Genomic DNA, 26187 nt, shown 5'->3' on the forward strand with positions numbered 1-26187 from the left:
ACTTATATGAGTTTGTTATTTGTATATTAGGATATGATTAGGATTACGTAGCATAGGAGGTTAACAAAGAAAAACCCTAGTGTTTCATAGTTTCGTTGACAACCAGCCCCTCCCCTATCTCGTGTGATTTCCTCAACTCCATCCTGATTTTCTCCGGTTAGTTAATCTCACTATGTTTCAATCAAATTCTCTCGCCATGCTTAGTGGTATGAATACTTGATGCAGTGTTTTTTTATATGTGAATGTAATCGTGATAAATACTAATAATATGCATGATCGGAGTTATTTTAGAGTGGTTTATAAAGCGACTTAGGTTCTGGCTCGATAATATGTGAATATGTGTCGATAAGGAAGGACTAAAACATGAATCTAAGGGCTGTTATTAGTATGGCTTGACTGTAATGATATTGGTTAATTAATTATGATGATTTGGTAAGTTGTGATAGTATATTGTATTACAATCTGAATGTATTCAGGGTGTGTATTGGAACCTGTTGCTAGATATAACGTTGGGGCATGAAATTGTGTTTTGATAAGAGGGTTGCGTTATCATGATTGAATATGTTGTGATAAATATTTCTGTAATGATTATTTGTAATCTGAATTAATATGATTTAGGGGTGTATAGTAGCCAAATGTATGCATTGCACCAGGTAACACTTCGTACTAGAATGGCAGGTTGCAATTATGTAGCATAGTTGGGTAAATGATGGATGGTTGTGGTAGGGCCCAGGGACCACAGTGAAGCCCAACATTACTATTAAGACCGAAAACTGGTGGGCTGGGCTCCGATGACACACACACATTCACACATAATTGTTAAGGGTAAGTTGAAGTGGGCCGCACTAATCGAAATGGGATTATTAACTTAACAACCAGGCTGTGTATTTCACTTGGGCCAATAAGATGTAAGGGCCATGTACATGCAATACGTAAATACATATGTGTTAGGTGCATATTGTTGTTGCATGTTTTAGTGATCTATGAACATGTAGATATGGAGTTTGTGAATACGGGTAAAGAAATCTTCTGTGATAATTGTATTTGATGGCAAACTGTTTAAGTAGATGTGGATGCTTATATATATATATATATATATATATATATATATATATATATATATATATATATATATATATATATATATATATATATCATTGCGTGAGTTCTATTGTGTAACAACTTGTTAACTTGGTTCATTTAAATCTTGAGTGGTGTGGAAGCACTAGGGTATTGCCTGATCCTACATACGTGTACTTACGTTTTATATACATTAGGTTGCGTGTAACGGACATAACATTTAACGCGTAAAAGTAAATAGTCATACCGAGCAAACCTAAGGTGAGTTCATCTCTCTTGAGCATGCGTCCCGGTGGTTGGGACAGTCAGTGGGTATCCCGGGGAGGGATAAGTCTTTTGGGTAAAAACGGGAATGTTGGATAATATACTCATCCTATCACCTTTAAAGTCCCTCCATGTTGTTTGGTTACCTGGGAGGTAACATGGTATTAGTTAGTAGTGCTACTTTGGTTTGGCAACCTCACCCCGTACCTGGGAGGACGGGTGTTGAACTAGTGACCTAGTCATGACCAATGCTTTAATAGGAGCATTGGAGAAAGGGCAAAATAATCAGGAGCCGTCTTGTGCTCGGGGTATTATCAACATTACTTTGGGAATTAAATTCAATGGATTAACTATACACTTGGTAACCAACGTTTTCGTAAAACTATGAACTCACCAGCGTTGTCTGATACACTTGTTGCATGCTCGCAGGTCGTTAGATATCTTGGATTTGGGAACTTGCTGTCTGGAGTAGCTGGAGTGGTCATGGGACGACTGGAAGGATTTCTGTGATTGATTTCTTGATATTATATTTTGGTTTTAAAATAGTGTGACTTGGTTTACTATTTGCTTCCGCTGAACATGTTGATTTTCATTTAAACTCATTGATGGTATCTTTCATTAATAATTAAGGATTTTATTTTGAAACTTGTACGTGTTCAATGTAATTAGTGGCTCGTTGTTGGTACGTCACACGCCTAACAGGGACATTACCTAGGTGGTATTTTGGGGGTGTGACAGTGCCTGCTGAACACGCCCCGTGCCCAATCATTGGAACTGGCAATCCTATTTTAAGTCAGACAGTAAGCTGAACACGGGGTCGTGCCCACTCAACACGCCCCCGTGCCCAAGATTCAGTTACTAAAAACAGAACCGTAAGATCCCGACGGCTGGTAATTTCTGACACAAAAATGAGTGATAATGATATTTTTTACTTTCGGCACTCTTATGGTACGTGGTGTTAAATATGTGGTGGCCCTCATAAAGAATTAGAATGCTATTTTCTAAATTATAAGCCCCACTATATAGACCCATTATTTTCCTATAGCCTTAAGAGGGGCGAAAGTAAAAATAATCCCTTTCTCTCCCTCGAATGCGCTCAACCGGACCTTCTAAGAGAAATGCTTCTTGATGAACTATTTCAACTAGAAGATCTAATTCTTAATTGGTTAAAAGAACTTAGGATGGATTTTATTAATTCATCTCAAGACAATACCCAAGAAGAATTGTTGAGATCGCATTTAAACAACTCCGATGTCCCCGATATTACCTCCAACTCTAGCGAGGACTTGAGCGATAGTCGTCCTTGTGCCGATTGTGCCGTGAAGGACTCCCCATCGACTTCGTTCGATGCATACATAGACCTGAGCGATTCGACATACACCTTCTTTAACGAGAGCCCGGGAAAGGGTTGGACTTGTCCACCTACATTTAGCATAGGAATCACCCTCACCGACAAACTCTTGCGTTCTCATCTTAATCTAGAGCAATTAAGGTATCTTAGGCACTTTGGGGTTGTTCCATCCAGTAAGGAACCGTCCAATCTGGGTAAGTTCCTTAAAAATAGACAAACTTCATAATCAGCCTTTCGACACGGGGCTGTGTCCAGCCGACACGCCCCCGTGTCCGCCAAAAGATTCCTTTCTCACTTTATGTCATAATATGGACAAAATGTGTCAGGATCTCGTCTGCACCCGGGGCCATGTCCAGCATGCTGTCGTTTTCTATAAATGCAGCCAAGAATCCTGCACATTTGGACCATCCAGGGACAGAGATTTGAAAGGATCTTCTCACCTACCATCCTAGGTATTTTCTAAAAGAAGGTTCTAACAGCCATCTTGTCCTTTCCTCTTTTATTCGTTGCCTTCTTCTTCATCTTTCTTGCCTCAACACCTCCATTGAAGCTTGTTCCCAAGCTTTATTGTGATGTTTGTTAGATTTTTGTCCAAGGAATCTTGTTAAAAGTAAGTTGTACAACACTGTTTTAAGTTATTTCTGTTCAAATAAGCTTCATAAGTTGGAAAAATAATTTGAAACTCCAAGATTCCTTGTTCCAAAAATCTGCAGAAAGGTGAACACGGGGCCGTGCCTGATGAACTGTTTCATTAAAATGAACTATTTGTGGTTTGTTTACGTAGAATGTCTAGTCAAAACAGTGGAACCTCTTCTGCGCACTCCAGAAACAGTCGAAGGGAGAGAAGGTCATCAATTGAAGCAACTCTCATACGTTACGTAATGGCATTACGTGAAGCTCTTGACGAGATGACTTCGGTAGAGGAGGTCCTAATAGACCGTATAAATTATCTTACGGTGGGGCTGGAAAACAGTTTTCAAGAAATTAACCTCTTGCACCAGAGGTTAAACATTCTTGTAACACCTCCGATGGAGCCAATCCTCCCTCAAGAGGATTGGAACCTAGCACTTGGAGTCAATAATCCTACCGGATGGGATGACATTCCAGCGAAGCCTCCACTTGAAGATTTACAAGAAGTCCCGGTGGAAGTTGCACCCCCTCAAACCGATGCAAATGAGCCTGCCTTTCTCCTCCCAAGGGAGATAGAGGAATGGCTCGCCGACGTGTGAGGAACCCATGCCCGGAAAAAGAAGTTCTTCAAAGCCGCATCCAACCGAGAGAATTATCTTTTGGGAAATTTTGTTAATTAGAATAACTTTTAGGCTAGAACTTCTTGGTTTAACCTTCTTGTGCTTCGTTTAACCTACTTATCTAAATTATTAACTTTCTAGGAACATTATGTAATTCTCTCTATGACCTAAATGAAATGATGGTTTTAGTTAAATTGGTGTTTGGATGATGTTGTAATGGATAAAGCACACCCGGGATGGTGAAGGATAACAAGGGAAACTTGCACCAGCGACCCATGCACGAAAACAGAGCCATGTGACAAATTTTTCCTCATTACAGCAAGTTCAGCACGGGCCGTGCCCGCCCAACACGGCCCCGTGCTGCACAATCTGCAGAAAATGCCCAGTTAAGGTAAACTGGACACGGGGGCTTCTATTTCTTTTTACAAACTTTTGTTACTGGCACTTGAACACGGGGCCGTGCCCGGACAACACGGGGTCGTGTCAAGATGCCCAGTAACAGAAAATTTTGCTTTTCACACCTTTTTACACATTCAATCAACCTAAAAACTTATTTTTGGGACACATTGAGGACAATGTGTAATTTAAGTGTGGGGGGATACTAAAACCTTGAATCTTGCAAGTCCTAATTAACAAGCCTTACACAAAACTCTATTGGAACCGCTAATCACCCCAAAAAATTTTTTAAAAAATTTTCCATTTTTTTTACTTGTCTAGGATCAACTTGGGAATTTCAAGTTCTAAAAAGGTTATATTTTTACAAATTTACAACCGATAGCATCGTGATAAAAAGAACCAACATAAGAAAATTATGAAACGGTATGACAAGCTTAGTTAAAATTTGATTATATATACTTGATCACATAAAACCCATTCCCACAAAAGTGAGTTTTGAGCCTTTATTGAGCATACAAATACATATCTTTAAACTAAATACTCATTTTTTCATTTCTTGTGTGAATAGCCGCTTGGTTCTTATGACTCTAGAACTTGCCATGACGATACATTCCCGGTCCTTACCAACTTAAACCCGAGTAAGTAAATGATGGAGACGTTAGGACTAACCCTTTTTATTTCTATACCATTATTTTTTTTACCACCTACCCAAAATCCCCCTAGTTAACCCCTTTGAGCCTAAACCTTTTCATTTCATAACCCAAACCAAACACCCTTTACCCACCTAAACCCTTTTTTATTTTAAACCCTTTATTTTAGTAACAAAAGTCGGTTTTTAGTATGACTTGATTCAAAAAAAAAATGATGAGGTCAAAGAAATAAACAAACAAGTTTATCAAAATAACTTTGTTTGAAGGAAATACTTCATCAAAATAAAAAAAAGTTTTGAAAAATATCGAGTCTTACGAAAACCAACGCTTTTTACGTTTTTCGCCCTTTTACTAACTACTAACCCAACCACCCACCTTTAGCCCAAGCCTAACCCTTCACCCAAAAAGTCCTCTTGATATTTACAAAGGTATATAGTTAAACAGGAGGATGATTGATTTCTTGGCAAGCCTATGGTAGAAGTAAGTTCCATGCCGCTCTCGAGTGATTCACTAAAAATACACATTCGGCCGAGTGTTGAGTGATCCCCCGTGAGGTATGTGAACTCGTATATAAATAGAATTTTAAAAAGGTATGTTATGCCCTAATAAGTAATTTATCTTATGAAATGTTTTTAATAAATCATGACGAATAGGATTGTAAATAAATAAAAATAAAACTTAATAAAGTATCTTGGAAATCCCGACACTCTATGACAAGCCCAAAAACCTTCTCTTCTACCCATTCCATTTGGGAGTATAAAGCCACATTATAAAGAGTTTTGCTTGAGGACAAGCAAAGATTCAAGTGTGGGGGTATTTGATGTGTACAAAATGCAACATATAAATTACATCAATTGTGGCGTAAAACTAACCCTTTTTTAGTACTAATGTTGGAAAAAGTGTGTTTTTGTCTTCCTTTTGTATTTTCAGGATTAAATGAGCTCAAATGAACAAAAGAAGCAAAAAAGGCAACTAAATCTAAAAAAAATACAAGAAAAGGAACAAACGTGGCATGGCGGACTCCCCGACAGCATCTTCCTAAGCAAAACAAAGAGAACAGACGTGCCCAAGTGTCAGTAGAAAAGACAAAGTTGTAGAAGCTTCTATCGCCCACCACGGGGCCGTGCTCAGTGGACACGGGGCCGTGGTCAACTATAAGATTCGCATAATCCAGGCAAATCTTCATAGTACAGATACGCTTCTGCACATGGGGTCGTGCTTAGCGGACAACGGGGCGTGGTCAACTAATGCAGACAAACTGCAATTAATGAAGAAAGAGAGAAGGATGGACACGGGGCCGTGCCCGAGCTTCTGTTCAGCCTATAAATAGGAGTGCTTGGATCACTTGCAACTCATCCCTTGGCACACCACCTCTCTCACACTTCACCCACCACCCACCACCTTCACAACACCATCATCCACCACCATCATCCATTGTCCATCATAGAGTGTGTGAGTCATCTCGAGATCCAAGATTGATCGTAAGAGTTCTTGACAATCAAAGGCCATGTTTGCCTAAGTCTCTTACATCACTTGGTGAAGACAAGTGTCTAGTGTAATACTTTTTATTTTTAATCTTTCCGCACTTTTTACTTGGTTATGTATTAATGACTTTAATAACTAGTTTCTTATGTTGAAGGTGATTCTTCCTTATCGTTTGTCCATGGCGTCTTGGCATTATTTTACTGTCTATATAAAATAAAAGATTTTCACCATTCATATCTCCACGGTCTATATGGAGGTATGTTGGCTACCTGGTCGGGGGTTAAGGGAACGGTTTGGTAAGAGTCTTGCCATTGTTCAGTGTATAGATCCTGCAAAGGACCTGGGTCAATTTTAGTAGGACCTCCTTCAATACCCACCGGTATTGGATGGCGAGGGTCCAAACTCTTTGATCCCCTCATAAGTTAAACTACTATTAATATTTTAACCCGGCTACTTAGGACTGTATCTCTGCTGACTCAGACTACTTAGCCGAGGGTAACGTCACTTTCAAAAGAGGGGCGTACCACAATATGCATTAATAACTTAATTAATTATCTTTCAATAATCCGACCCTTTAGGATTGTATCCTTCCTGACTCAAACTACTGGGTTGAGGGTAACGTCACCTTCAAAAGAGGGGCCTACTACAATAACCAAGGTAATCTCTTAAAAAGTGCAAAAGTGCGGAAATAATCAAAGGTTACACTATACACGAGTCGGAGCCAAGTGATTCATCTTGTCTATCTGTTTTTATTTATTTTTATTTTTCAGCATTTTAGATAGTTTTTATTTTTCTAGTTTAAAAACCTTTTTCTAATTTTTTGATTTGATTAGACGTTGAGGATAAACTGGTACTAAAAGCTCTTGTGTCCTTGGACGACCTCGGTATCTTGACAACACTATACTACGCTCACGATGGGTGCACTTTCCCATATGTGTGTTTTTTTTTTTTGGGTAAAGGGTTACCCCGATGAATTTTATAAATGAAACAAATAATAACAAGGGTGTATCAATGCGACACACCAACTAGACTTGACAGCCAAGCCTAGGACAACAAGCAACACAACCAGAAAAAAAAAACACTCAACGACAACCAAACAAACAACCAAAAAACCAAAGCCTAACAACTAGACATAATTAGCCTGGACGCGCCACATTATCTTCATTTTCTTCAATCTTCCACAACTTGAAAATCCTTTTCTTCGTTGAAACCAGCCGAAATCTGAATCCCATCAAACGTAACCGAACCGAATTTTTAATTACCTCAATCACTTGATCTACCGTTCGCTTCTGATTTTTAAAGATTCTGTTATTCCTCTCTTGCCAGATGTAGTACGAAGACGCAGCAATCAGCAACTTACAAACAACGTGATCCGCTTTCTTCGAGCCGGAATTCTGATCCACCCAAACAAGAAGCGAATCCCACGAGTTATCAACACTCCCCAACTGACCGAAGGTCTTAATATTATTCCACACTTGATCCGCAAAAGAACAACGGAAAAACAAGTGATCTCGACTCTCACGATCCGCGTGTGTTTGTGTTAGTAAAATATCGTTTTTTATAAATTTAAACTTGACTAACGTGTAAAAAAGGGCTTAAAATATACTTAATTCCATATACACACCAACCCGCATCAGTTATAAAAAGGAACATTGTATATGTTCAAAGATAACACGGGTAAAACTAATAATTGTTAATAGCCAATTAAATAAAGTTTTACCAATTCAAATAAATCAAGATATTACTTACATGGGACGTTAGGTGGTAATTATAATAAGGTCATGTGTACCATGTGTTGATCGTTTACTCTGGCCAAGTAAGTAGTGAACACATGATACCATGAGCTTCTTATAATGAGCATAGTTATGTCCGATGTGGTAAGGTCGAGACGAAAAAAAAAGTTAAAAGAACCTTGGGGTCAAGCAATTTTATGGGCATACTCGTATAAATGGTTTTTGAGGGAACCATAAAAACGATGTATGGAGCGCATAGAAATAAATGACCCAAGGGAATTCGTGAAACACTACTAGAAAAGTGGTCATTTTGCTACAGAATTTTCCTACGCAAAAAATGTGTCACAAATTCTAACACATTTACTACGCATTTCCTACAGAAAGAAAGCCTTGATTTTTTTGGCCAATTTGTGACGCAATAGCGACAGAAATACTAATTCTAAGTATTGCGTCGGAAATGCGTAGCAACTTGCTACACACTTATGACGGATGCATTATATTTGTATTTGATTTATATTTAAAGTTTAATTATTGTTGTTATTAACTATTGCGTCAAAAATGCGTAGTAACTTGCTACGCATTTCCGATGAAACTATTATTTACTTGTTGGAATTATATTTATATGTTGAATTCATTTAAATATTAATTGTTGCGTCAGAAATGCGTAGGAACTTGTTACGCATTTTTGACAAAACATTTATTGCGTCGGAAATGCGTAGCAACTTGCTACACACTTATGACGGATGCATTATATTAATTACTGCGTAGGAAAAGCGTAGCAACTTGCTACACATTTGTTACGGAAATTTTATTACTATATTTAAATATTTAACTAGTTTTATTATTACCATATTTTAAATATTTAAGTTTGTACCGAATTGTTTTCGGTACTCGCTATTTGGCGTTTTCAATACCGAATTGTTTCTGGTTTTATACGATAGGAACTGTAAACCAAACCGTTATCAAGCTTCTTCACGTCGAAATAGTGCCCTTACACATGGCACTATTTGAATTAGGGTTGTTCATAAAGCTCGCGACTCGTAGCTCGGCTCGTAGTTCGCTCGAAAGAAACTCGAGAAAAACTAGCAAAAAAAACTCAATTTGAGATGACGTGAACCAAGCTGGCTTATTTTGTAACCAAGCCCAGCTCGAGCTAAGCTCGGCTCGGCCCATGGCTCGGCTCGTTGGCTCGTTCTTAGGCTCATTTAACTCTGACGTAAAGCTTAAGCCAAGTTTAACCGCCTGAATTAATTTCCAGCTTGAGCTCGACCCCACCCTGGCTCGACTCGTTTACAACCCTAATTTGAATGTATAATAAATATAAGATTTTAAAAAAAAATTATAAACATGAATCAAAAACATATTTAATTGTATAATAAATATAAGATTTAAAAAAATTACTTCGTCCGTGTATATCGTATATAGAATACAATTTTTGAAATATATAGTTTAAAAAATGTTTTATAAAATATATTGATAATTTATGTATAACAATAATAAAACTTATAGATTCCAATTTTCAACTAAAAAAATGTGATGGAGGCATATGTTAAATAAATCACTTTCAAATATAAACATGTGAGCCAATCAAAATGCTTGGTTAGCCACCACATGGATCACAATCCTAGGGTGATCCATTGCTCACATCCTTTTAAATCAACGGATGAAAATAGACTTCAAGAAACACAAAATGTTTATACATAACAAAACAAATCTTCTTTTCCCCTCCCATCTTTCTCCCTCTCCTGCTACTTATCTTCAGATGATAGATGATTGAGGTTAAGAAAGTAAAAAGTGGGCATCATTCTGTTTTTCAATTGAGTGTTGATTTCTTTGGTGTTTTACAACATCCCCATCCCTTGATTCCTATTTTTGTCTGCCATATTGGAGGTTGAGGTAAAAAGTTTGATAACAATGGAGTCCTCGACCGTCAGCTTTTATACCAATGTTGGAGGACAAAGTTGAGAAAGAATTCAGATAAAATAGATTGATTTGATTCAAAGTCAGTTGCTTCTCATTCCATATTTGATATTAAGTACAATTGAGAGAATATCATATTTAGGACTAACTACAAGTTAGTTATTCGTCAATCACAAAGCTACATTTGAGCCCTTCAACTATATGATATTCATCACAATTACTTTCCTTCCATTGGTCTTTCCTAAATGTTTTGTAGCAAATAATCATTCAAGTTTAAATATGATGACTGTTAAATAGCCATGTTAAGTATTTTCACATACAAGGCACACATGAAAAATAAAAAGACTTGTTATATTCCATATGGGAGAGAGATATTCAATCAAATTCGTCATTTTAAATTAAAAAATAAATAGCCATGTTAAATATTTTCAAACTCGTTATATTCCATGAAAAATAAAAAGACTCTTTTGTCATTTTATTTATTACAAATTCGTCAGAAATGCGTAGTAAACAGGTAGTCGGAAATTTGTCACAAACTATGAAAAAATATAAAAATTAAATTTCGTCAGAAATGCGTAGTAAATAGGTAGTCGAAAATTTGTCATAAACTATGAAAAAATATAAAAATTAAATTTCGTGACAATTGTGTAGTAAAAATTAAAAATTAACTTCTGTTAAATGGGTAGGAAAATGCGTAGAAAATGTGTAGCAATTTGTGACAGCCCTTTTCTGTCAGAAATGGGTAGGAAAATGCGTAGAAAATACGTAAGAAACCAGTTTCCTACGAGTGGTTTTCCTACATATGCATTTTGTCACAAATTCATAGAAAATCGCGAGTTGTGACGAATTTCCTACGGAAAAAGGTGTCAAAATTTTTAATTTTTCTAGTAGTGAAATAGGTCATTTTGAACGAAAGAGCCATAGTTGACAAAAAGGGCATGTAAAAACCAAATTGTAAATGACCCGCGAGGTCATAGAAACGAAGGTATTACCCATACACAAAAACGATCGAAGTCATTGACTTTAGTCGTAGTAAAGAAAGGATGATGATGTTAATCATCATTTAGAATTTATAAGACCATCAAGCATGGTCACCTAAATAATAAAGGTTTGGCTAAATAAAGCGGTGGATTTCGCTAAGACAACCAAACAAGTCAAAACGAAGTCTTAATGCATACCTAAAGGGTTGCATTAATAATGACTTCGGTAAATCACCCGGTAGATGGGTAGGAATTTAAACACATGCGTAAACCAAGAGACGGGAACGCGGATTGAAAATCAAAGGACTCGAATTATGAGTTATGACTAAAGGACTACAAAATTTCGTAAATAGAAATTTAGAATAAATATGTTCAACTATTTTGGGGTTGAACGGGTTAAATAGAGAACAAAGTTTGACTGTTCACAAGTGATGGATTTCACATGAATAAGTCAAACGGGTTGAATACAAAGTAATGTCGGATGGCATAAGAAAATGATTGTGGATACAGACTACAGTCACACTTAACGGATTTCAAATGTGAAAACAAATGATTTCCAAATATAAAAAGAATGATCTACAGGATCATCATAACCTTCGAGTTATAAACAGTTTAAAGGTCTACGGGACCAAAACGACCTCGAGTCATGAACACAAAGAAATGAATTATAAGGGCCTTGCCTTATTGAGGTGAAAGCCTAAAGAAATAGCCCACGAGGCTAAGTGAAAGAACCTATTGGTTACTTAGACAAAGCGAGGGAACCAGTCGAGAATCCCCGCGTAAAAACAAAGACTGTAAAAGAATAAATTCTTAACTGTCAATATCCTGGTATAGATAATTGACAAAAGTTAAAGAGAAGATGTTAAACTAAAACTTTAGTTTTAGTAAGAAATAACGTTTTTACAAATATAAAATCTGATAGTAATTGAAATTTATAAATGTTACAGATACAGGTCTATACACTGACAGGTGCAAGAAGATATATTAAAAAGAAATATTCTCGAAAATGAAAGGTTGAAATAAACTTAAACATGATGATCACGGTTAAGAAAAGTAATGTGAAGTATAATCACATCGTAGTCGAGCAATGGGTATAAAGTAACTGGACTAATAAGTCTAGTCAGTAAGATCGGTTAAGGTCGAAATTCAAATTTAAAGAATTTGTTTAATACGCTTTTACTATAAGATTAGCGTGGAATAAACAAAATCAATAGATTTACATGATCAAGTGGCCAAATTGGCGACTCGGTCAAGTAAACAACAAAGGTATATAGATACAAGAGATAAAAGTGACACTGATCACCTATTTTGAGGGATCATAAGGCTATAAGTTCACAAACAAAGGAGTTTGTTTGTTAAAAGTGAAAGATTTCACTAAAGACCTCTGAACAGGTTAAAATAACGGATTCATGAAGAGTCCGAAAGTATAAAAACAATGGATTTCGCTAAGTTAACCAAACCGGTTGAAATAACGAAACCTCTTTAAGGGAGGTTGTTGGTGCATACATCTGTCGACTTCGTCTTGTATCGAGTCTTAGATTGCATTGTATAGATTAGGGCACGTTTTACGAGAAAACAGGAGAGTGTATGTGTATTAGTAGCTGATTTCGCTCCTATGTGTCTTAGAGGTGATTTTGCCCGAAATCACACCTTATGATTTCGCTCCTAGCAGCCAATGTAGTCTCGGGCGAAATCAGTGCCCTATATATAAGGTCTCCTGAGCGAAATCAAGTAATGACTGCCTTGTATTCCACGCCGAACTGCTGCCGGTGTGAAGACTGAGTGTAATTGTTGTCAAATCAATACAATCAGTAGTTAAAGTGAAGAATCAGTTGTTTCTAAGTCAATTACTTGTTTTCCGCACCTGTAATTATCAAAGCTCCTCTGACCGACTCATTCAGGTCAACATCGCGATCCTACAGGGGTAGACTTGTAACACCCCGAAAACGGGTTTGGTAATCATACCACATTAATACTAAATGACGGGTAAAGTACCGTTGGAGGAAAACGTAAACCGGTGAATATTAGGATATAAATAAATAAACCTAATATTAAATAAAAAAACGGTATAAAGGCTCTTGAGGAAATAAAGTTTATAAAAGGTCCGAGTTAGCGGGACTTAAAATAAAGTGAGTTATAAATTCTCCAAACCCACTAAGTTAACTAGGAATGTTTAACCTGGTTAACAAGTGGGAATATTGTTAGAAATAAGTAGGTTGTGCCCTACTTAATAACTAACCAAACAAGAGGGGCCAGATTCATTAAGTTATAAAAGAAACTTAAAACAAAACACACACACTTAGTGTGTGTTCTTGGATCGACATCGGGAAGCTCCCAGGAGCTTCAAACCCTAATTCTCACATAATCATCAAATTGAAGGGCCAAATGACTTGCAAATTCACAATTGAACGTGAATTAACGATCACCCAAGCTAGGGGATTATAAGGTATGTCAAATTTTGATGATTTGTGAAGTTGTAAAATTTGAATAATCATCATAACCGCGAATTATGTATGAAATATTGAAGCTATGGCTGAATTAGTGATGTATACTTGCTTTGGAACAAAACCCTAAGTGAAAATTGTACATATGATGCTATGAATTGAATGGTTATATGATTTACCACACTAGGATAAGTGGGTTTTAATCATGTGATGAAGTTGTTGATATAATTTTGATTAGGATCATCATATCTGATATTAATAAGATGATACTTGAACAATTTAGGTGTTTAAGTATATAAATTATACTTACTAAGTAATGAGTTTAGTATGATAAGATGAAAGAATCGATGATATGTTCATATTGAATTATGTATGATATTGTTATGTGTTAAAAATGATCAAAGTTGTGTGAAATTGATGAAATTTGATTACAAGAACTTGATTGAATAAGTAATTAAACCGGTAGCATAAGAATGATGCTTACCGGATATTGACAAAGTAATAAAACGAGTAGTTGATCTACATCGTGTAATTACTTCCGTCAATAGGTAGTTTGACTTTTAAAAGTCAAAATGACCAATTATATGATCAAATGATAATTTTGACATAAAACCCGTAAGATGGAGTAGTTGTGATTGATAATGACTAATTTAACTATCTTACGATTTATGATGATAGTTTGACGCTTGACAAGCTAGGTGGAAGCTTGGGAATGAAGCGGGTCAAACGAATCAAGTATGACGAAAAAAAACTAATTTGGAGGCAAGGTAAGTATAGCTTACACTATTCTTAATTCGTAGAATATTCTCTTATCATATTAATTATGAATAAGATAAATAAGCAATTGAAGTATAATGTTCCGACGTGTGGTCGTACGAAACAAGATAAGTGAAATGATTTATAAGTAAAATGACCGTACGGTGTAAACCTGAGCGAGTCATGTAGTGGAGATGGTAATAAATACCATCTTGCAAAGATAAACGGTCATTTAGATCAAACGGGTCAAAAGGTGAAAAATATCACCCTTTGACGATATCGACTAATTACTTTGTCGAGTATATGATTACAGGAACAAATATCGAATGGATATTTGCATCGCTAATACTTAGCGGTTATTAAGCAAATCATTAAATGGGTCAATATATTGATCCGAGCCAGGTATGTGTAATAGTTTAACTACTCATTTAGAACTTAAGGTTCAAGGAGAGTTAAATAAGGTCAAAAATGGACATTTGGTTATCTTTTTAGGTAAACCGAATGATTTAAATTATAGTCATTGTGCATACTATGTGTAATGCTTCACTCATTTACGATAAATAATAAAGAAAAAGGCCATAAATAAATCTAAGGACCCGTCCATTATTCTTTTTATTGATATGTTCGTTCAAACAAGATCATAGTTTAATATGTGAGATTTTGGGTCAATATGCCCTTCAAAATCATTCATCGTAAATGAAAGGCTTCAATGGACCAAAATGCCCTTGATCGACAAATCAAGCAAGCGACCGTTATGGGTTGTTTAGAAATAAGTCATTTAATCATATAAATATTTGGAACAAGTATAAAAGTGAAAGGTATGATTCTTGTAAGTCAAATGCATATAAATATTTGGAACAAATATAAAAGTGAAAGGTATGATTCTTGTAAGTCAAATGCCTTAAAACGCGGTTTGCCGTAAAATGATAAAACTCGGGATATATTGATCACCACATTAAATCCACCACAATTATAGTTGTGGTGGAAGATTAATTGATAAATAATGTGGAAATAAGATGCTAGAAGTAAATGAGCATGAATTATGCGGAAAAAAATGCTTAATTACCCTTAACGAGTCAAAATAAGCATTTAAGTTAAAAAAACGGGTTTAAGAATGCATATAAACCCAGGAATTTAATCTAATACAATACACAACGTTGAATTTATAAGGTTCATGAGAAACTAATAGAAACAAACAGGTTTGTTTGATATATATACGAACGGGTCAAAACTTAGTAAATACATTTTAAGCCGAAGGCTTAAAAGTCTAAATTTTTGTTAATCCGGATGTTGGATTTTAACTCCATATTATGGAGAATGAATTTACGATCGCGTAGGAAGAAACGGATCGTAAAACGGATCAATAACGACCAAGTTATGGCCGTTTTCGTAAAACTGAGTTTGGCTGGGAAATATGCAGACCTGAACCAAACTTACTGTCGAGATAGGGTCCTCGCGTCGCGCGACGGAGAACCCCAAACGTGGTCGTGGCACGCGACGACTAAACATATACACCGTCGCGGCACGCGACGGGTGTTAAATCCAGCAAAAACTGTTGCTGAGTTGTTTTTACGCTACGGATCCGTTTTCATACGTTATAAACTTCAATAACTAATGTTTATGACCAGTTTCGTTATAGAGACCAAGCAACCGGCGTTGTACGCGACGGGTTAAAATCTAGCGATGATTATAATCTATTGTTTTGAGTTATGGTTTTGTTTAAATACTTATAAATTCCGTATAACTAAAACATTTCATGTTTTTATGAAATGCAGGTATAATGTAACGTACCGGAAGACGATCAAGCTCAACAAAGAACCGAACACGATCAAGAATCAAGCTTCTGCTAATTGTTTCGTCGTCATGTTTTAAACGGCGAATGCATTTTCAAAACGTTAGAATGTTTTATTTATTAAAATGTTTTAACAAACACGTATTTTAAGTGTATGTTTAATCGTAACTACACTATTATTGTCGGAAATTATATGATAATTGTATAAAATGGACTAAGGGTCTTAATTTGATAGATCATAGTTAGTAAAATAATTTCAAAACCAAAAGAAAAAAAAATCATACTTGAACGAGGAGAAGGATGATAACATCCATCTTTGTTGTCTCCACATAACTCACACCAATACAGAGAGGACGTTGCAGGGATCAGACATGTATATACAAAGAGTGTTAGTATCAGAGTTTGATGGTTCCCAGGACCATGTTGAATGAGGAGAAGGATGATAACATCCATATTTGTTGTCTCCACATAACTCACACCAATACATGTTTCAAAGAACTAGTAAATGAATATATGAACTTGTATACTAACCGAATGAATAACAACTTGAAAGTAACTTCCATAGGAGCCTTCAATCGATCAGAACATGCATATATACAACTGTATATCGAAACCTTATTTATACTTGTGAACTGTTGTGTTTTTGGAGAGAGACGTCGATTGGAATCGACATGTTGTGCCACGATAACCGCCAAAACATTTATATCTCCATACACGCACCGATTCACATGTTGAGCCCAAACTAAACAAGAAACATAAAAATAAATTGTTCGACCCATTCAAAACTATAAACAAAAACGGAACTTGCTGCTGCGTTTCTTGTATTCGAACACGGATTGCTTTGATTATAAATTCAGAGAGCATGAAGGAAGAAAAGGGCACAGAAGCTTGTTTAAATATATTTTTTTCATTTCTTTTTATTTTTGGTTTCTTTAAAGTCTTATTTCCTACCCTATATTACACAACAAACAGAGAGTTAAAGAAAAATTAACAGAAACTTAAAAACAAACCTAATAAAAAAGGAGTCCTACTTTTTTTTGGTGTTTTACACCTGTCTACCCTAAAAGATATTGAACAAAGAATTTGAACTACAACAGTCTTTATACATGCTGTGTCTCATCTTCCTTACTCAACCCGACAAACGAGGGAACTCATTTTCATCCATTAGCGGTAAAGAGGTGTTCATGGAGACTCGGCCAAAAGACCCAAACACAAGTCTCCTTTCTTGTCTAGGCACCTGGCTGGGTGCACTAGACTTTCCATGACCTTGTGAGGACTGCGGGTCTGGACTATTACTGGTAGAACCCAAAGACGAGCCTACTTCAAAAGTTGGTCCATAGCCCCAGTTCAGCGGATGGACAAGCAATCATGGCACACGACCCCTTCCACTTGCTCTCCAGGACGGGCCCTACAGAATCGTGAATTTATCATTAATAATATTAAAATAAAGACATTGAAACGCATCTTTGTTTTTGGACAACTAACGCGAGCCAACCCACAAGAAATAAAAATGTATGGACATAGATAAATTCAACATACCATAGGAGGCCTGCTCAATGGGCTAGTTCGGTGAATCGGTTGATTTGGGACAGGAAGCATTACCGAACCATTAATTGCGTATGATTTACCAGCCAACCGATGATGCTCATGACCAGCTGCGTAACGAAAACCTAGAGTACATTGGCTGGATAGAAGACTCCTCAGGTTACCATTAAAATCTCCTAAGAGGTCTGCCAAATTTAAATTATCACTGTCAAGATTAGCATTCAGATCATGATCATCTGAGTGAATGTCATCTTCATCGAAGCAATCAGTTAACAAAGAGTCGAATGTTAACCACGGCCTGAGACCGAATTTAGATATGTGATACCAAAGAAGTTCTTGATCCTTTCTTCGATTTTCTCCATCGGTAATTCCAAAATCTCAGCAAGCGTACCAGCACCAAGACGTAAAGCAAGCTTTATACGTAAACAGTTTCCTGTAAGATTCGTATATTTATAATGTTTAAATTACAAACAAGGTATTTAAATTTGTATAAATTAATAAGATTTCGAAATTTCTAATCTACCCTCTTTTGTGTTAGCTTTTTTTCGGTCTGCTATCCATTATATACATTTTAAGTGTGATTTTTTCGAACCATCTTTATCTATTTGTTTAACTGTTTTTCTGTATATTAATGTGACATCAATTTATTAACTTTATGTGTTACATGGTATGGAAAGATCACATATTTGATATGGTGAAAAGTTTCCATGAAATACTTGCTCAACTGAAATAATTTTATCACTTACCAAAATTAACGCTTCGCCCAAGATTGTTATCTGTTTTCAGCGGATCAATGATGTTAACAACCTTCCGTATAAAAGGTGGGCTATTTTCCGCAGGTATCTTACAAGGCACGGTGTACAAGTTTATGAGTTCCCTAAGAAATTGTCCACCGAATAAGGCATGATGGGTGGGATTCTCAACTACACAAAATGAGAGTTAGAATAAGAAAACAAGTATATGGATATTACTCAAATAATGAACTTCATAGAGGTGTATGGCATATACATTCGTTATTAATTATGCTATGACAAATAGTTTTGGATTGATTTTGTTGTTTAAGTTGTGATAAGTAGACAATGAGTTTTTTGAATGCTTGAAAACAAAATAATTAGGTAATCACTTTTAAAACGCAATGCCAAACACACCAATTTTAATGATTTCTTTCTTACCAACTATTTCAGGCATTAAAGATAAGTTAACCGCACCATCAATACTCATGCCGAATTTATCCCAGTTAAATTTGTTGTAATACTCCAAGAACATGTAAAGAACCTAGAATTTGGCACAAAGAAACCAAAAATTGTGAGCTTATATGAAGTTAGAAAAACCGACTTCTTTTTCACAAGGTTTGAAAAGATTACCATCAGGCAAGAGATGCATTATACATACGGAATATGTATAGAACTAAAGTTTCCAAAGCATATGTAGATAGGAGGCCATACATCACATCCATAATATGGCTTTCATAGTAACACCATGATTTTATCAAGATGATACTGCGTTTGAACAAATGATTTCTACCAATAAAGTGATCCCCCTGCATTAGTCAATATACAAACGATCATGATCATACCTGCTCAAGAAAACACAGTGCACAAAGACCACTCAGCTGGTTGAAGGATATATCAATTGTAATGTCGTTAACGACACACTTAACTAGTTTCACCTGTCATTGGAAACGATATAGCAAAAAATTATCAAAATGATCAAGATTCTTAACATTTAAAAGACCACCTTTTATATGTAACATAACACTATAATGCAAAGCTTATTCATACTATATTATATAATAAACAAAACTTATTCACTTACAAGCATAATATATATGAAATCCAATGCTAATCTAATACTAACATGAGGCACATGTTCTTAATATTCTCAATATTATATAGAGCATCAATGAATCGGATGTCTTTTAGCCTGTATTCATCATTTCCATTCCACTCTTCAGCCAGAAGAGCATGATAAATGTTAAGAGGCAAATTACGCGAGTCAGGAACACTAATAACCGTCAGGTCAATATTGCCCTCAGGGAGATACGTTTTGAGTGGCACAAAACCGTACTGCACGACCTACAAGTATAAAAACTAGTTAAACCAAAATTTGTTACAAAAATAATCAATTCTTCATCATAGCATTTAGCAAGAAACCCTTAGACTATCCTCATTCACAACCTAACTCAACCCAACTTTTGATTAAAAAAAAAAGCTAATTTCTCTCCCTTCCACATATACAACCTAACCCAAGTCAATTTTTAACACACATTCACAACCCAACCCAACCTAATTTTTAATTAAATAAATGTAACACATGGTTATTATTTATTGTATTAAAAATAATAATATTAGAAACAGTTATTTTATTTCAAACAATTAAAAGTTATTTATTTTTAATATAAAAATTAAAAAGTTAATCCGTCAATATATATAATATACTAGAATATATTTTTTTCCAGCAAACTCCGTTTTTAATAAAGTTTATATGGTAATGTTGACAAAATTTTTAAGAAATACGGTGTATTTAGTGTTTGTATTAAGTTTATACATTACAAATTATTTGAGTTATTAAATTATTGAATGAATTATAAGTTTTGTCCTTTATCTTTATACCAAATTTTAGACGGTGTCCTTTGCCTTTAAAATTGATTAGTTTTGGACTTTATCTTTCAAAATGTTGCATGTTATGTCCTTTCGCCTTAACCGAGTTAATTCTTTTTGGTAAGTCAGATCACAAAAGGATAGTGTAGTCTTTTTGCCTATTTATTTAAAAGTGTTATACTATTTATTTTTATACCCATTTATAAGTTTTCCTTCAATTTTGAGTAATCAAGTTTTACCCATTTATAAGTTTCCCTTCAATTTTGGGTAATCAAAATCATCGTCAACAGCAGCTTCATATCTAGTGCATGTTTGGGGTTCCTTATTTTGAAGAAAAAAGTCCTTTTACATGCCTAAAAGTCCTTTTTTTGGGTGTTTGCCTTTCCTTTTTTAGCCCAAAAGTCCTTTTCCAAAGGCCAAAGTTATGTTTTCCTGACTTTTTGTTTTCAAAAGGACTTTTCCAAAAGTTGAAAATAAGTTAAGCCAAACATGCCCCTAGAACTTGGGCTTTCTTAAGATGGGGTAATATGGGGGTTTTAAATCAAAAACATTTGAGTTAGATTTACCAAATGGGTCAAGCTAGAGTGCATACTTCAAAGGATGATGATTCTCAAGGTTCAGAGGGCCAATAGAAGTTGTAGATGAGTTGTTTCAGATTATGAATCGTGATGGTCAGATCTACTTGGTGACGGCACCGCTGAATCGCCATTACAACCTTCAGCCCATTCTTCTGTATAAATCTCCGCCATTACGACCTTCGGCTTGCTCTCCGGCGTGACGGAACCGCTTATAGATATGAGCTCCGTGATTGAAATCATACCTTCACCGATAGCGTCAAACTTCCAGAAAACCTTCTTGTAGTCGTTTGTGTCATTATTTTGTAGTGACGAACTAGAGTTCCAGCTATGGTCATAGGTGATGGTGGTGGTTGGTGGTTAATGCCCGGTGGTTGGGGATATAGATAGCAGGCTGAAGTTAGGAGAGAAGAGGGCTTTGAAATGGAGTGTGAATTGTCGCAGGTTACTAAAGACAAATTAGGGTTTTCAAATGGGATTGATTTGGGGAAGAACAGGGTTTTGTTATGATATATAATATTTTTTTTCTTTTATATGTATTTTTAAAGAATAGGGTGAAAAGACAATTTTACCCTCATACGCATTGCACATGACCAGATTTAACAGAAAAATTTAACTGGGTTAGGGCTGAAGGACAAAACGTGTATGATTTGAAAACATAAAGTACAAAACTCGTCAATTTTGAACATAAAGGACAACGCCTGAAAATAGGAATAAAGATAAAGGACAATCCTTGAAATTCACTTTTATCTAAAAGCAACACCGGATTGAACATGTGACAAAAATCATGGCAACTAGATGTTTAAAAACTTTAAATCAAGCACAAAACATATGCAACACACCAGACCAAACTTTAACCCTTGGGTTTTATCTCCAAACCATCCAACACCGGGAGGGTGAGGCCATAGCCTCCGGTAACGTTTACAGCTATGGTCGGATGTGACGCTTGATGGTGTGATAATTCGGGTCCATAGAGACGGCGATGATTGATGGTTGTGAGGAGGCAATTCCGGCGGTTTCAGATGTGGACTTCCAGCGAATGAGTTAAACTTGATAACCTTCTTATGGTAATGGTCCTTCAATTCGAAGGCTGTGAAGGTGGTGGCGTTCCCATTAGAGACCAGAACAGAGGAGATTGTGTGTCAAGAATTGTACTTATCTAAACTTATTGGGGGTGTCAAGACTGTGGAGGTGAACCTGCTGGTGATTTGATGAGAGATGAGGAAGAAAGGGGATAGAGAGTGGGGGTGTGAGTTAGAATTTTATATTTCAATAAATTATAAGGGCATTATAGTCATTTCATACCCACTTAACTGAGAAAAATAACCTACATCCGCTTCAGGGGCTATCCGAGAACTAATTTGCAAAAGTTGGGAACTATAGCTATAATGTTGAAAATGTAGGGACTAAAGGTGAAATCGGAGCAAACCACAGGGACTATCCTGGCACTTTTCTCTTAATTAAAACGTGAAAAATTAAAAAATCTTGTATTGTCGCCTAACAAAATTGGATTCCACACAATTTGGAGTAGGTTAATAGATATTATTTGAGCTATTCATATGGAAACGGTCCTCACATACGTGAACTCACCAACCTTTGTGTTGACACTTGATTTTTATATGTTCTTCAGGTACATGAGTTTGGCTTCGGGATTTTGGCATATCTTGTGGTAGTTGATGCAAGTCATAGACAACTTTTAAAACTATTTGGGACCAAGTGTACTAAGATCCATAAGGATCAAACAACTATATTAGTGTTGTGGTTATGTTTTAACTTTAAACTTATGTTTTAATTAAGTTGTGTGTCCAAAATTTATATTGCCTCGTCCACTAAGATACTTATGGGTACCAACCTTCGTCACCGACACATTTTTATTTCCGCTGCGACGTTTTTAGGGTGTGACAGGACCAGTGTGGTTAGTGGCGTGTGTATATATATATATATATATATATAGGCTGCTAGAATGAGAACCACCTCGAGTTGTAAGAACCGCGAGAACTACACCCCACGGGTGGGCGTTCACCATGATTTTTTTTTTTTACAACTAGATGTGTGTATTATAAACACAGCCGTAAAAAAAAAATTTAAACGTCGCGGCCGAGGGGGTAGTTTTTTACACCACAAGTTTGGTGTTTTTAATTTTTTTTCTTTTTTCTTTTTTTTTTCACCAAACTTGTGGTGTAAAAAACTACCCCCTCGGCCGCGGCGTTTAAATTTTTTTTTTTACGGCTGTGTTTATAATACACACATCTAGTTGTAAAAAAAATCATGGTGAACGGCCACCCGTGGGGTGTAGTTCTCGCGGTTCTTACAACTCGGGGTGGTTTTCATTCTAGCGGCTCCCTATATATATATATATATATGTATGTATATATATATATATATGTATGTATATATATATATATGTATGTATATATATATATATATGTGTAGGGAGAGGATCATGAGAAAACTAGATATAAATGAGAAAACTAGAAAACTAACTAAAATCCACTAAAAAGGAGAGGGAGAGAGACTTTTAATGAAGGAGGGGGGACTTTTAATGAAGGAGGGGTAAAATTGGAACAAAAAATATATAAATTTTCAAACATTTCCCATTTCTCCATACGTTATCATTTTAAAACAAAAATGGTACCATAAGATCACAAATTTTCTTATCTTTCATTCAAGTATATTCGAGCATATTTTTTATGACATAAAAAAAGATTTATGGTGTCGTCTTGTTTTCTCCACTATTATTATAGTAGTGCACATGTGCAATGTAACATGTACTACAATTGCATTACATGCTTAAAATTAGCTTTTTGAGTCTAGTTTAGCTTTTAGGGTTAGTTTTTTTGGAGGTTTAGGATTAGGATTAGGTTTTTGGGTGTGGGGGGAGGGGGGGGTTTAGGTTTTTTTTGGGGGTGGGGGGGGGGTTTAGGTTTTTTTTTCGGGTTTATGTTTAGGGTTTAGTTTTAGGTTTTTGGGGGGTGGGGGGTGGGGGGGTTTAGGTTTTTGGGGGGTGGGGGTGGGGGGTTTAGGTTTTTGGGGGTGGGGGAGGGGGGTTTAGGTTTTTTTTTGGGGGGTGGGGGGTTTAGGTTTTTTTCGGGTTTATGTTTAGGGTTTAGTTTTAGGTTTTTGGGGGGTGGGGGGGGGGTTTAGGTTTTTGGGGGTGAGGGTGGGGGGTGGGGGGTTAGGCTTTTGGTGGGAGGGTGAATTTAGGTTTTGGGGGGGTGGGGGTGGGGGGGGGGGTTTAGGTTTTTGGGGGGTCTCGGTGGGTGGTGGGTTAAGTGGTTTAGGCTTTCCGTATTAGTGCACATGTGCAGTACAACAAAAAAATTTTTTTTTTTTTTTTTTTTTTTTTGAAAATTTTTTTCCATACATATAAAGTAGCGATTTTTTATTAAAAAATTGTAAAAAAAAAAAAAAAAATTTTTTGGTATTTTTTTTGGTTTTTTTTAGGTTTTTTTAGTTAGTTTTTTGGTTTTCTCATTTAAACTAGTTTTCTCATGATCCATCCCCTATATGTGTATGTATATATATATATATATGTATGTATATACATATGTATATATATATATATATATATAAAGATCAACCAGTTAGTGGCGTTCATAACCTAAATGCCCCTACGCCTGTAAAAAAAACTCCCCGCCTTCACCACCACGCCATGTCGACACCACTACAAGGGATGGTGTTCCTGACGTGAAAGAGCCTCCACGCCTACACCATATGATCTTATAATCTTACATCTAACCGTTATTTTTATTTTACGACTTCCTCTTGTATTTGTTAATTCTGAAAATATCTATTAAATACCTATTTTGCTTCAAATATTATGTTACAAATAATTTTTTTAATATATATAGATTTTTTATTGTATGTGTTTTTTTATTAACGTATTAATTTTATCCCATAAGTCAATATGCTTCGCCGGAGGGTGCCTATACCGGAGAAACTCCAAGGTCGAATCACAAAATTCTTTGTTACAAACCTACCAGACAGATGCAGATGCAGTGGCTTTGATCTATCAGAGTATGTTCGAAAACATGGCGAAATTTATGATCTATACATTGCACGGAAGAGGGATAAGGAAGGTAACAGGTTTAGTTTTGTCTCAATGTTGGACGTGAAAGATAGGTCGGAAATGATGAAGAATCTGAGCAGCATATACGTATGGGGGACTTCCGCTTGAAGGTTAATGTGGCATTGTTGTCTTTAGAAGACAGTGAGATTGGACAGAACCCGAACGAGGCAAAGAAGAATGGTGTTTCTGATAGGAAGGAAAAGAGAGGAGGTTATTAAGGGTGGAACACTAATAACATGTTTAATGTTGGAGGCCGATCGTTCAAGGAAACACTGACTGGAAGGAGGGAGGATAACAATGGTAGTTGTGTGGTTCGAGTAGATGATAGAATCAACGTGTACGCAAGGCTACATGGTAGAGCTCTGATTGCACGGATGATTGACCTAGATGCGCTCAAGAACATGAATTTAATACTGAATGATATCTCCCAGTTTGTAGGAAAAGTTCAATATCTGGGGGGGGGGGGGGGACTCTCGGTGATGATAACATTCGAAAGCAAGGAGGCGGCAGAGATAGTTTTACAAGCGGCAAAGGAGGTGCTGGGAAGGTTCTCGTCGGTGTCACTTTGGGAGGGTCAGACGTTGATTTATGAACGGTTGGCATGGCTAAAGGTACAAGGCATCCCCATACATTTATTAAATGATGAAGTCATTACACTGGTGGGTGGTGCAGTTGGGAAGGTGGTCTTTAGAGCTCCTCAGTTGAAAAGTGACAGTGATTTATGGTATGATTACATTGGGGTGATGGTCACAGTGGGTCGTCGGGTGTCAAAAGAGGTTCTTTTACAGTGGCATGGTAGAAGATATAGAATATGGGTCACAGAAGAAAATGGTGACTGGGTTCCCAAACTGATTGAAGATGCTCGAGAAAAGGTAGACCAGGGGGCTAATGATGCAGATCATGAAAGGAAAGATGATGATATAGAGGAGATGGTGGTACCGGAAAACAATGAGGCAGCCGGGGATGATGATAATGGTGTTACGGTGAGTAAACATGGTACAGAAGGGGAGGACATATCGGAGACTTTGGCCGGAGAAGATGAGACAACCCGGCCGGTGGTGGAAAAATCTGTTACCGATAATTATGGGATTGCCTTGAATGATACGGTGGAAACTTCCAAAAATATTGGAAAGGTTAAGGAATTTTTAATGATGATGCATTTATTTCCGGAACAGATTTTGACTTTGAAAAAGGTTGGTGTGGGTCCAGCGCTAATGAGGAGATCATGCAACATATCAATAAACGTAAAAAGAAACAAGGGAGTGGTGATTTGGGCCGGCCCAATCCGGCCTACTCA

General features: G+C 36.4%; 1 protein-coding gene across 4 annotated transcripts; it reads right to left on the reverse strand.

The window, feature by feature from the left end:
- Nucleotides 1–17099: 17099 nt before the first annotated feature.
- LOC110913881 lies at nt 17100–21317 on the reverse strand. Of its 4 annotated transcripts, XM_035978861.1 has the most exons (9): nt 20813–21317; nt 19462–19721; nt 19223–19315; nt 19011–19145; nt 18819–18921; nt 18393–18569; nt 17972–18079; nt 17641–17831; nt 17100–17509 (listed from the first exon to the last, which is right to left on the reverse strand). In XM_035978861.1, exons 4-9 carry the CDS (start codon nt 19011–19013, stop codon nt 17468–17470), a joined length of 624 nt encoding a protein of 207 aa, XP_035834754.1. In that variant the 5' UTR covers nt 19014–19145; nt 19223–19315; nt 19462–19721; nt 20813–21317; the 3' UTR covers nt 17100–17467. The 4 variants fall into 4 exon arrangements, with proteins under 4 accessions (XP_035834754.1, XP_022014397.1, XP_035834755.1 ...); XM_022158705.2 differs by having other exon boundaries at nt 19011–19315; nt 20839–21317; XM_035978862.1 differs by lacking the exon at nt 19223–19315 and having other exon boundaries at nt 19011–19186.
- Nucleotides 21318–26187: the final 4870 nt, after the last annotated feature.

Source organism: Helianthus annuus, chromosome 2, assembly GCF_002127325.2.
Source record: "Helianthus annuus cultivar XRQ/B chromosome 2, HanXRQr2.0-SUNRISE, whole genome shotgun sequence".
Lineage (NCBI taxonomy): Eukaryota > Viridiplantae > Streptophyta > Magnoliopsida > Asterales > Asteraceae > Helianthus > Helianthus annuus.